The sequence below is a fragment of the Rhinoraja longicauda genome, chromosome 27 (genome assembly GCF_053455715.1).
Source record: "Rhinoraja longicauda isolate Sanriku21f chromosome 27, sRhiLon1.1, whole genome shotgun sequence".
NCBI classification, from domain to species: domain Eukaryota; kingdom Metazoa; phylum Chordata; class Chondrichthyes; order Rajiformes; family Arhynchobatidae; genus Rhinoraja; species Rhinoraja longicauda.
In genome coordinates this window covers 2631700-2644197 of record NC_135979.1, presented here as the reverse complement: position 1 = coordinate 2644197, position 12498 = coordinate 2631700, and the positions used below count along the sequence as shown (strand labels likewise).

The following is a 12498-nucleotide window of genomic DNA, read 5'->3' as shown; positions in this document are numbered from 1 at the left end:
TTCCCAATGTTGGGGGAGTCCAGAACAAGGGGCCACAGTTTAAGAATAAGGGGTAGGCCATTTAGAACTGAGATGAGGAAAAACTTTTTCAGTCAGAGAGTTGTGAATCTGTGGAATTCTCTGCCTCAGAGAAGGCAGGAACGGGGTACTGATTGAGAATGATCAGCCATGATCAGAATGATCAGCCATGATCACATTGAATGGCGGTGCTGGCTCAAAGGGCCGAATGGCCTCCTCCTGCACCTATTGTCTATCCAGAAAACAACCAAACATCTCAACTGGTAACACGACACAAAGTCCTGGAGGTACTCAGCGGGTCAGGCAGCGTCTCTGGAGGGAATGGGCAGACGGTGTTTTGAGTCATAACTCTTCTTCAGAGGCTGAGGTTCCAAGGTGTCGGGGGTTATGGAGAGAAAGCAGAAGAATGGGTTTAGGAGGTAGAGATAGATCGGCCGTGATTGAATGGCGGAGTAGACTCGATGGGGCCGAATGGCCTAATTCTGCTCCTATCACTTATGAAGACATCTAAACCAGTAACAAGGCACATAAAGTGCTGGAGGTACTCAGTGGGTCAGGCAGCATCTGTGGAGAACATGGATAGGTGACGTTTCACAGAGTGCTGGAGTAACTCAGTGGGTCAGGCAGCATCTGTGGAGGGAATGGACGGGAGATGTTTCAGTTTGGGTCCTTTCTTCAGCCAGCCTATAGGCTGCCTTTCCTGAGTTCCTCCAGTACTTTGAGTTCTGTTTAAGATTCAGCGTCTGCATTTCCTTGTCTCTCCGTCCACAGCAGTAGGTTTACAGAATTCTGTATAATCCACTGTTTCATAACTTTCTTTTAAAGGAGCATTTTAAGTTTGCAAATATATTATTTTTGAAGGGGAATTACTAAAGCAAAACACTTTATTGAGTAAAATACAAAGTGCTGGAGTAACTCAGCAGGTCAGGCAGCATCTGTGGAGAACATGGATAGGTGACGTTTCACAGAGTGCTGGAGTAACTCAGCGGGTCAGGCAGCATCTGTGGAGGACATGGATAGGTGACGTTTCACAGAGTGCTGGAGTAACTCAGCGGGTCAGGCAGCATCTGTGGAGGACATGGATAGGTGACGTTTCACAGAGTGCTGGAGTAACTCAGCGGGTCAGGCAGCATCTGTGGAGGACATGGATAGGTGACGTTTCACAGAGTGCTGGAGTAACTCAGCGGGTCAGGCAGCATCTGTGGAGGACATGGATAGGTGACGTTTTGGGTTGGGACCCCATTTCAGATGTTGAAGTTCGAAGGCATCTAAAACAATAATAAAACACAAAGTGCTGGAGTAACTACAGGCTGGCACGGTGGCGCTGTGGTAGAGTTGCTGCCTCACAGCGCCAGAGACCCGGGTTCCATCCCGATTACGGGTGCCGTCTGTACAGAGTTTGCACGTTCTCCTTGTGGCCACGTGGGTTTTCTCTGGGTGCTCCGGTTTCCTCCCACACTCCAAAGACGTGCAGTTTTGTAGCTTAATTGGCTTTGGTATAAAATTGTACCTAGTGTGCAGATGATTGTGTTAATGTGCAGGTAGTGTAAGAAAATAACTGCAGATGCTGGTACAAATCGAAAGTATTTATTCACAAAATGATGGAGTAACTCAGCGGGTCAGGCAGCATCTCAGAGAAGGAATGGGTGACGTTTCGGGTCGAGACCCTTCTTCAGACAGGGTTAATTACAGTTAATGTACAGGGACCGCTGGTCGGCACGGACTTGGTGGACCGAAGGGCCTATTTCTGCTCTATCTCTAAAGTCTAAAGTCGCTTTTGCCTGATCACAGAAACAAGTATACAGGAACAAAAAATGTATTAAAAGATAAGGGATTGATCATTTAAAATGGAGGAGTGGACAAACTCCTTCGCCAATTTGAAGAAAAGACCTGACCCGAAACATCGTCTGCCGATTCCCCTCTACAGATGCTGCCTGACCCGCTGAGTTTAGTTTAGTTTCGAGATGCAATGTGGAAATGGGCCCTTCGGCCCATCGGGTTCACGCTGACCAACGATTGCTAGCTACTTGCACTGGGGCCAATTTACATGGGGGGACAAAGCAGGAAAAGAGACCTTGGGTGGGACGGAACCTGGAAAGTTTAGTTTAGGATGCAAAGTGGAAATTAGTTTATCTTGGCATCCTGTTCAGCACAGATTGATTCTGTTCTTACTTGCATGATTTGTAACTTTTTATTCATGATTCAGATGAAGCATTTACTCCAAATAGGTTTTGTGTAGAAACCGGTGTAAATCTCAAAAGAAGGCGGGAAACAGAAAGCTTAAATGCGGTGTCTATAAAAAAAAAGACGCGCTCATTTATGAAATATGTAATTAACAGCCATTTTAAAAAGGTCCAGATAATTCTGTGACTGGAAAGTGAAAGCATTTTCATCCATGCCGGTACCCTATTGGTGCCTTAGAGGCACGTAGTCTGAAATTAGATTGAAATGGACATCAAATTTAGCTTTAGTTTGGAGATACAGCATGGAAACAGGCCCTTCAGCCCACCGAGTCCGTGCCGACCAGCGATCGCCCGTACACTAACTCTATCCTACACAATTTACAGAAGTCAATCGACCTACAAACCTGTACGTCTTTAGGATGTGGGAGGATAAATGGGTCCCTTTCAGAATGGCAGGCAGTAACTAGTGGGGTACCGCAAGGCTCGGTGCTGGGACTGCAGTAACTAGTGGGGTACCGCAAGGCTCGGTGCTGGGACTGCAGTAACTAGTGGGGTACCGCAAGGCTCGGTGCTGGGACTGCAGCTATTTACAATATACATTAATGACTTGGATGAAGGGATTAAAAGTACCATTAGCAAATTTGTAGATGATACAAAGCTGGGTGGTAGTGTGAACTGTGAGGAAGATGCTATGAGGTTGCAGGGTGACTTGGACAGGTTGTGTGAGTGGGCGGATGCATGACAGATGCAGTTTAATGTGGATAAGTGTGAGGTTATCCACTTTGGTGGTAAGAATAAGAAGGCAGATTATTATCTGAATGGTGTCAAGTTAGGAAAAGGGGACGTACAACGAGATCTGGGTGTCTTCGTGCATCAGTCACTGAAAGGAAGCATGCAGGTACAGCAGGCAGTGAAGAAAGCCAATGGAATGTCGGCCTTCATAACAAGAGGAGTTGAGTATAGGAGCAAAGAGGTCCTTCTGCAGTTGTACAGGGCCCTAGTGATGGAACCCGGGTCTCTGGCGCTGTGAGGCAGCAACTCTACCGCTGCGCCACTGTGCCGCCACAAGCTTGCAAATATATATATATACAAGCTTGGGGTGGCGCAGCGCTAGAGTTGCTGCCTCACAGTGCAGAGACCCGGGTTCCATCCTGTCTGTGGGTGCTGTCTGTACGGAGTATATATATATATAAGAAAACAAACAATAATAGTGCAATAATAGTCCATGTTGTTCAGAGGTTATTTGAGGTTGTAGTGTTTAATAGCCGAATGGCTGTGGGGAAGAGATGGAGGCATGGCTGGAATCCACCACGATCAGCAAGAACGCCAAGAATGGCACAATCTAAAACCGTGCCGTATCGAGGCAACTTCACTCTTGCCTTCACGGGTACATGGAGTCGCCAACCGTCCCGTATTAGCCGGGACATCCCGTATTTTGGGCTAAATCGGTTTGTCCCGTATGGGACCGCCCTTGTCCCGTATTAGGCCGCTGTCGGCCGGGACAGTGTAGGCTAACGCAGTGTGTTCGCCTAACGGAGGTTGCGTAGCAACCCGCCTCCCGGCCCGGGCGGCCGCCGTTGGTGGAGCGGGAGCACGTGGCCGCTGGCTGGGTGAGGTCACGTGGGGCGCGGGGCGGTGACGTCACCTTGTCCCGTATTTGGGAGTGAGATAGTTGCCGACCCTGCGGGTCCAACACATGCCGAAGAATAACAGAAAAATGGAAAAAAGACACACCGGCTCCCAGCCCAAAACGGCAGTCTGAAGAAGGGTCCCGACCCGAAACGTCACCTATCCATGTGCTCCAGAGATGCTGCCTGACCCACTGAGTTACTCCAGCACTCTGTGAAACGTCACCTATCCATGTTCTCCACAGATGCTGCCTGACCTGCTGAGTTACTCCAGCATTTTGAGTCTTTTTGGAAAACCAGCGGCAGCGGTAGAGTTGCTGTTGTACAGTGTGAGACTCTGGTTCGATCCTGACTACGGGCGCTGTCTGTACGGAGTTTGTACGTTCTCCCCGTGACCTGCGTGGGTTTTCTCCGAGATCCTCGGTTTCCTCCCACACTCCAAAGATGTGCAGGTTTGTAAGTTAATTGGCTTGGTGTAAATGTAAATTGTCCCTAATGTGTGTGGGATAGTGTTAATGTGTGGGGATCGCTGGTCGGTGTGGATTCGGTGGGCCGAAGGGCCTGTTTCCGCACTGTATCTATAAACTAAACAATTTGAATCAATTACTGCAACGTTTCCATGGTATTATTTTAAAGGAGAGCAGGTGCACTCTTATGGCTGCCTGGGATTATGGTTAATAATTTATCGTATTTTTGACATATTCATCTGTGTGTTATTGTGTGATTGGGCCTGAAAAGCCGCAGCAAGCAAAATTTATCTGGTCTGCCGTGGTACAAATGACAATAAAACACACTTGAGGCAAGTCCTAGTATTTAGTAAACACAAGGAACTGCAGATGCTGGTACCATGTGCACAACACAAAGTGTGTAGGAAAGAACTGCAGATGCCAGTTTAAATCGACAGCAGACACAAAATGCTGGAATAACTCAGCGGGACAGGCAGCATCTCTGGAGAGAAGGAATGGGTGACGTTTCGGGTCGAGACCCTCCTTCAGACTAAAGAGATGCTGCCTGTCCTGTTGAGTTACTCCAGCTTTTTGTGTCTATCAGCAGGTCAGGCAGCATCTCTGGAGAACGTGGATAGGTGATGTTGCACAGAGTGCTGGAGTAACTCAGCGGGTCGAGCAGCATCTCTGGAGGATACTCGTTGGGCTTGTACTGGGCTTGTACTCGCTGGAATTTAGAAGACTGAGGGGGGATCTTATAGAAACATATAAAATTCTTAAGGGGTTGGAGAGGCTAGATGCGGGAAGATTGTTCCTGATGTTGGGGAAGTCCAGAACCAGGGGTCACAGCTTAAGGATAAGGGGGAAGTCTTTTAGGACCGAGATGAGAAAACATTTCTTCACACAGAGAGTGGTGAATCTGTGGAATTCTCTGCCACAGAAGGTAGTTGAGACCAGTTCATTGGCTATATTTAAGAGGGAGTTAGATGTGGCCCTTGTGGCTAAAGGGATCAGGGGGTATGGAGAGAAGGCAGGTACAGGTTACTGAGTTGGATGATCAGCCATGATCATATTGAGTGGCGGTGCAGGCTCGAAGGGCCGAATGGCCTAATCCTGCACCTATTTTCTATGTTTCTATGTTTCTACATGGATTGGTGATGTTGCACAGAGTGCTGGAGTAACTCAGCGGGTCGAGCAGCATCTCTGGAGGACATGGATAGGTGACGTTTCAGGTCGGGGCCCTTCGTTACCCGGGTCACTGGAGCTGTGAGGTGGCAGCTCGGTTAGATCCCGACAATGCTGAAGTGAGTTGGTCGCATGAAAAATTTGCCACGTAAAAACGAATGATAAAGCACAACTTTAACAGCTGTTGAGTGGGCAGATTTAATTTGTGTGACCTTTCAAAGCTGTTGGCTTTGGAGCTGAACGAGCTGCAAGCTGAAAGTTAATTGAATGTTACTGGTGAAATGAATAGTGTGCATTACCGTGGTCTGTGTAAATAAAGACAAGGAGGACAAATCTCATAAACGCAGAGCCCCAGAAGCTGTTCAGAACTAATAAAAGGCTTGTCATGTTCGTTACATGGGAAATAAGACAGTCAATAAATGCACTGTAAGCTCCCGTACACATCAGTGACCATGTGGCACGGTGGCGCAGCGGTAGAGTTGCTGCCTCACGGTGCCAAAGACCCGGGTTTGATCCTGACAACGGGTGCTGGCTGTAGGGAGTTTGTACGTTCTCCCCGTGACCGTGTGGGTTTTCTCCGGGTGCTCCGGTTTCCTCCCACACTCCAAACACGTGCAGGTTTGTGGATTCATAAGGTCACAAATGATAGGAGTAGAATTAGGCCATTCGGCCCATCAAGTCTACTCCACCATTCAATCATGGCTGATCTATCTCCCCCTCCTAACGCCATTCTCCTGCCTTCTCCCCATAACCCCTGACACCCGAACTAATCAAGAAACTACCTATCTCTGTCTTAATTATATCCACTGAATTGGCCTCCACAGCGATCTGTGGCAAAGGATTCCACAAATTCACCGCCCTCTGACTAAAGAAATTTCTTCTAATCTCCTTCCTAAAATTGGGTAAATTGCCCCTAATGTGTAGGATGTGTAAATGGGATAACGGGACTAGTTTAAGGGTAATGGTCGGACTGCGTGGCTCGATGGTCTGAAGGACCTGTTTCCATGCTGTATCTATAAATTAAACTAAACAGAATAATTGTTTCTTGGCTTAGTCTTGGAGATACAGCGCAGAAACGGGCCCTTCAGCCCACCGAGTCCACGCCGACCAGCGATCGCCGGTTCACACTAGTTCTATGTTATCCCACTTTTATATCTACTCCTTGTACACTGGTATTTATTTCACAAAATGCTGGAGTAACTCAGCAGTTCAGGCAGCATCTCGGGAGAGAAGGAATGGGTGACGTTTCGGGTCTAGCAAGCAGCCAATTAACCTACAAACCTGCACATCTTTCGGAGTGTGGGAGGAAACCGGAACGCCCGGAGGAAACCGGAATGCCCGGAGGATACCCACGCAGGTCACGGGGAGAATGTACAAAGTCGGGATCGAACCTGGGTCTCTGGTGCTGTGAGGCAGCAACTCTACTGCCAGGCTCTACCGTGCTGTCTCTTTCTCTCTTCCAACTTGTACGATGCTTCCCACAGTGTCTGAATTTGTACTTTTCTTTTGTTGGGGGCAGGTCCATACTGTGGGAAAATGTACCAAGATTTGCCGAGAATACAACTGATGTCCAGTGTGGTTACGGTGGAGTTCCGAAGCACCACCCATCGTACAGGCAGAGGGTTCCTGCTCTCCTACGCCACCACCGACCACCCGGGTAAGGCCTGGACCATTTCCTTATCCCTGAGACACCAGAAAATTGGAGGGTGGCGAACGTCTGAAGCCAGAGTGTGTTGTGAATCTGTGGAATTCATTGCTGCAGGAGTCTGTGGAGGCCAAGTCAATGGATATCTTTAAGGCAGAGATTGATAGACTCTTGATTAGTAGCGGGTGTCATGGGTTATGGGTAGAAGGCAGGAGAATGGGGTTGGGATGGAGGGAGAGATAGATCAGCCATGATTGAATGGCGGAGTAGACTTGATGGGCCGAATGGCCTAATTCTGCTCCTATCACCTGTGTTGTGCCTCTATTCAAGAAGGGCTGCAGGGAAAAGCCTGGGAACTACAGGCCTAACATCTGTGGTCGGGAAGTTACTGGAGAGTATTCTGGGGGTTAGGATACACAAGTATTTAGATGGACAAGAGCTGATTAGGGATAGTCAGCACAGTTTTGTACCTGGGAGGTTTTGTGTCTCAATTCTGATTTTTTATTTTTGAGGATGTGACCAAAAAGGTTGATGAGGGCAGAGGTGTAGACGTTATATTTATTGATCCAGCGAGGTATTTGGTAAGGTTCTGCATGGTAGGCTGCCCTGGATAGTTAGATTTGCCGCCCCTCACCACCTCCAAATTAGATTTTGTAACTAGGGTTTGAATTTAGGAGCTTGGGCACAAAGTGCTGGAGTAACTCAGCGGGTCAGGCAGCATCTCTGGAGAGAGGCAATAGGTGACTTTTTGGGTTGATACCCTTCTTCAGACCTTTCTTTAAAAGAATAGCAGAACTGAGAGTCAGGGGAGAGGGAAATGAGAGATATAGACAATAGACAATAGGTGCAGGAGTAGGCCATTCAGCCCTTCGAGCCAGCACCGCCATTCAATGCGATCATGGCTGATCACTCTCAATCAGTACCCCGTTCCTGCCTTCTCCCCATACCCCCTCACTCCGCTATCCTTAAGAGCTCTATCCAGCTCTCTCTTGAAAGCATCCAACGAACTGGCCTCCACTGCCTTCTGAGGCAGAGAATTCCACACCTTCACCACTCTCTGACTGAAAAAGTTCTTCCTCATCTCCGTTCTAAATGGCCTACCCCTTATTCTTAAACTGTGGCCCCTTGTTCTGGACTCCCCCAACATTGGGAACATATTTCCTGCCTCTAATGTGTCCAATCCCCTAATTATCTTATATGTTTCAATAAGATCCCCCTTCATCCTTCTAAATTCCAGTGTATACAAGCCTAATTGCTCCAGCCTTTCAACATACGACAGTCCCGCCATTCCGGGAATTAACCTAGTGAACCTACGCTGCACACCCTCAATAGCAAGAATATCCTTCCTCAAATTTGGAGACCAAAACTGCACACAGTACTCCAGGTGCGGTCTCACCAGGGCCCGGTACAACTGTAGAAGGACCTCTTTGCTCCTATACTCAACTCCTCTTGTTATGAAGGCCAACATTCCATTGGCTTTCTTCACTGCCTGCTGTACCTGCATGCTTCCTTTCAGTGACTGATGCACTAGGACACCCAGATCTCGTTGAACATCCCCTCTTCCTAACTTGACTTAGAAGGTGCATAAGACAAATGAATGAAACATTTAGAAAGAAAAATAACAAAAATCTGTGAATTGATAGATGAGATATATTCTGCATTTTAATGGCATCATCACACATACTGTTCCCCCAAAACACTGATTACACTGCGAGAGGCAGAGCGAACGGTGGGTTTTGCTTACTAAAATGGCGGACGTTACACTCCTTTGCGTACCACACTTCAGTATAGGCGATTTCAACGCAGTGGTCCATCCTGCTCCTCTAGTATCTTTGCTATGTACTATCTATATCTCTCGTTTCCTGTTCCCCTCCACATTATTTCTGTGTCTATCTCAGAAATGAAATAGACAGGCTCCATTTGAGGGCTCCATTACTGCAGAATAATGTGGAAAATAACGCGGTTTGGAAAGTAAAACTAGTCATTCTGCTCTGGTTGTTCCTCTTTGTGGGGTCGAATTTTCAATTCGGCGGAAACGGCGTGATTCAGAATAAAAGGACAGCAGTTTCCCCTGTGATTCATCCATTTGAAGATATCCTGAGACGTTAGACTAAAAGTCTCTGTCTGCATATTTTGGAACACACTCTTGTTTTACTCCTCGAGGAAGCGTTTTGTGTCAGCAAAAAGAAAATGGAAAATCACGCTCAACCTTCCCATCGCCTTGACTATTTCTGTAACTATTTTCTCAAGACTGCGGGGAGCAATGCGTTTGCTGAGAATAATTTAACTGTGTTCTGGAATAATGGGGCAGTGTGCTTAGGACGGCATGGTGGCGCAGCGGTAGAATTGCTGCCTCACAGCGCCAGAGATCCGGGTTCAATCCTGACAGCGAGTGCTGTCTGTACGGAGTTTGCACGTTCGTCTGCGTGTGGGTTTTCTCCAAGATCTCCGGTTTCCTCCCACACTCCAAAGAGGTGCAGGTTTGTAGGTTAATTGGCTTGGTATAATTGTAAATTGTCCCTAGTGTGTGTAGGGTAGTGTAAGTTGGGGATCGCTGGTCGGCGCGGTCTCGGTGGGCCGAAGGGCCTCTTTCCACGCTGTGTCTCTAAACTAAACTGAACAAAAATTATAACTTTGGTGTGAGTGGGACATCACTCCACACAACCCTGTTGTGCTTCCTAGTGTCCAACATTGACAGCACTTTATAGGAAACAAAGTCCATTAGAACTTCCTGAGATCATGAGAAACTGTGAAATTAATTTCCGATCCCTTCCTTTGTGCGTTGGTCAGAGGTTCAGTGTGACGGCATCTAAATACTAAAACTCTCGTTAGTTTGTTCCTAAACTGCAGCCAAAACGGAGCACAATAGCGTGACAATTCTAGGCCCACCTTACTCACCATCGTCCCTTTGGTGCTGATGGAAGAGGTTTCATTGAAATCGGTGTTATATTTTTAAAGTTAGTCACATTTTAAAGTTTAAATCTATCTCCTAGGGAGGGATGGGGGGAGGGAGGGATGAGGGAGGATAAGGGGGGGGGGGTTTGAGGGGATGGAGGGGGGAGGGGGGGGGGGGTTGAGGGGATGGAGGGGGGAGGAGGGAGGAGGGGAGAGGGGAAGGGGGTGGAGAGGGTGCTGCACCATGCAGGAGAGGTTTGGGCCCAACTGGTCTAGTTTAAACTATTCTAATAATCCCAGAATTGCCACTTGCAATCGACCCAGGGCCTCATTTTCAGTGAGTCATCGAACCCCCCCTCACAGCCGGTTGACCCGATGGCACGAAGGACTTGATTGACCGCTTGTGAAGTTAATCACAAACACTGGGATGTTTTCCCGTAGAATGACTCACTCAAATCAGACGGCTTAATTCCGTATCACAGAAATTCTAAATCGTACGCCATTTCCATCTGAGAACTGAGGATAGACACAGAATGCTGGAGTAACTCAGCGGGACAGGCAGCATCTCTGGAGAGAAGGAATGGGTGGCGTTTCGGGTCGAGACCCTCCTTCAGACTGAGAGTCGGGGGTGAGGGAGATACAGAGATAAGGAAGTGTAAGGTGTGAAAACAGGACAAAGGGGAAGTAGTTCAAGGAAAATGTCGAGTAGATCATTGTTTGCTGGGAGAAGGTAATAACAAAGCAAACAGAGATAAAATGTAGTCGGAGACAGTAAGACTGTTCGGAGAACTGGGAAGGGGGAGGAGGGATGGAGAGAGAGAGAGAGGGGGAGCAAGGATTTCTTGAAGTTAGAGAAGTTAATGATCATACCGCTGAGAGAACTGTGGGTCAAGTTAAAATCCTTTGCTGCAGAACAACTGTAGGGGGGACCTCATTGAAACTTATCCAGGAATGATTGGGTTAACATACGATGAGCGTTTGATGATGCTAGGCCTGAATTCGTTGGAGTTTAGAAGGATGAGGGGGGAACATCATTGAAACTTACTGAATGGTGAAAGGTCTGGATAGAGTGGATGTGGAGAGGAAGTTTCCACTAGTGGGAGAGTCTAGGACCAGAGGGCACACTCTCAGAATTAAAGAACGTACCTTTAGGAAGGAGATGAGGAGGAATTTCTTTAGTCAGAGGGTGGGGAATCTGTGGAATTCTTTGCCACAGACGGCTGTGGAGGCCAAGTCAATGGATATTTTTTAAGGCAGAGATGGATAGATTCATTATTAAGTGTGGATGTCAGGGGTTACGGGGAGAAGGCAGGAGAATGGGGTTGAGAGGGAGAGATAGATCAGCTATGATTGAATAACAGAGAAGACTTGATGGGCCGAATGGCCTAATTCTACTCCCAGGACTATGAACACCCGGGTTCCATCATGACCTCGGGCTGCTGTCTGTACAGAGTTTGCACATTCTTCCTGTGACCACATGGGTTTTCTCCGAATGCTCCCGTTTCCTCCCACAATCCAAAGACGTACAGGTTTGTAGATTATGTAGAAAGAAACGGGAGAAGGGGAATAATGTTTAGTGTAAGATAAAATCTGGTAAAAGATAGTCCAAGGGCCTCCAATGAGGTCGATGGTAGGAGCAAAGAACTGCAGATGCTGGTTTATACGAAAGATGGACATAAAAAGCTGGAGTAACTCAGCAGGTCAGGCAGCATCGCTGGAGAAAAGGAATGGGTGCATTTTGGGTCGAGGCCCTTCTTCAGAGAGAGCAGGGGAGAGGGAAGCGAGATGTGAAAAGGTAAATAGAACAAATTAATGAAAGATATGCATAAAGCCAGCAGCGATGTGGTCTCCACCTTTCCTTTATCGTTGCTGGTTTTGATCTGTCTTTTTGCATATATTTCCTTAATTTCCTCTTTGTACCTTTTCATATCTTGCTTCCCTCTCCCCTGTCTCAGTCTGAAGAAGGGTCTCGACCCAAAACGTCACCCATTCCTTTTCGCCAGAGATGCTGCCTGACCCGCTGAGTTACTCCAGCTTTTTGTGTCTTATCTTCTAAAAATTGGCCGTAGTGTGTAGGATAGATTTAGATTTAGAGATACAGCGCGGAAACAGGCCCTTCGGCCCACCGAGTCCGCGCCGCCCAGCGATCCCCGCACATTAACACTATCCTACACCCACTAGGGACAATTTTTACATTTACCCAGTGAAGTAACCTACAAACCTGTACGTCTTTGGAGTGTGGGAGGAAACCGAAGATCTCGGAGAAAACCCACGCAGGTCACGGGGAGAACGTACAAACTCCGTACAGACGGCGCCCGTAGTCGGGATAGTGCTGGTCTATGGGGTGATCGCTGGTCGGCGTGGACTCGGTGGGCCAGAGGGACTGTTTCCACGCTACATGTCTGAACTAAACTTTGCGTTGTGAGTAAAAGAGTGTTTTTCCTTTTCTGAAAAAAAGCAGAGGCCTCGCTTGGGACAGTGAGGAACCTTGGCTTCAG

At 47.7% G+C, this 12498-nt stretch overlaps 1 protein-coding gene across 1 annotated transcript in view; it reads left to right on the top strand.

Moving 5' to 3' along the window:
* LOC144606728 (discoidin, CUB and LCCL domain-containing protein 1) overlaps positions 1–12498 on the top strand; it is a 70142-nt gene that overhangs the window by 16978 nt on the left and 40666 nt on the right. The window contains exon 3 of the mRNA XM_078423057.1: positions 6980–7117. Within this exon, the coding sequence (XP_078279183.1) occupies positions 6980–7117 (138 nt within the window). The remainder of the gene's footprint in view (positions 1–6979; positions 7118–12498) is intronic.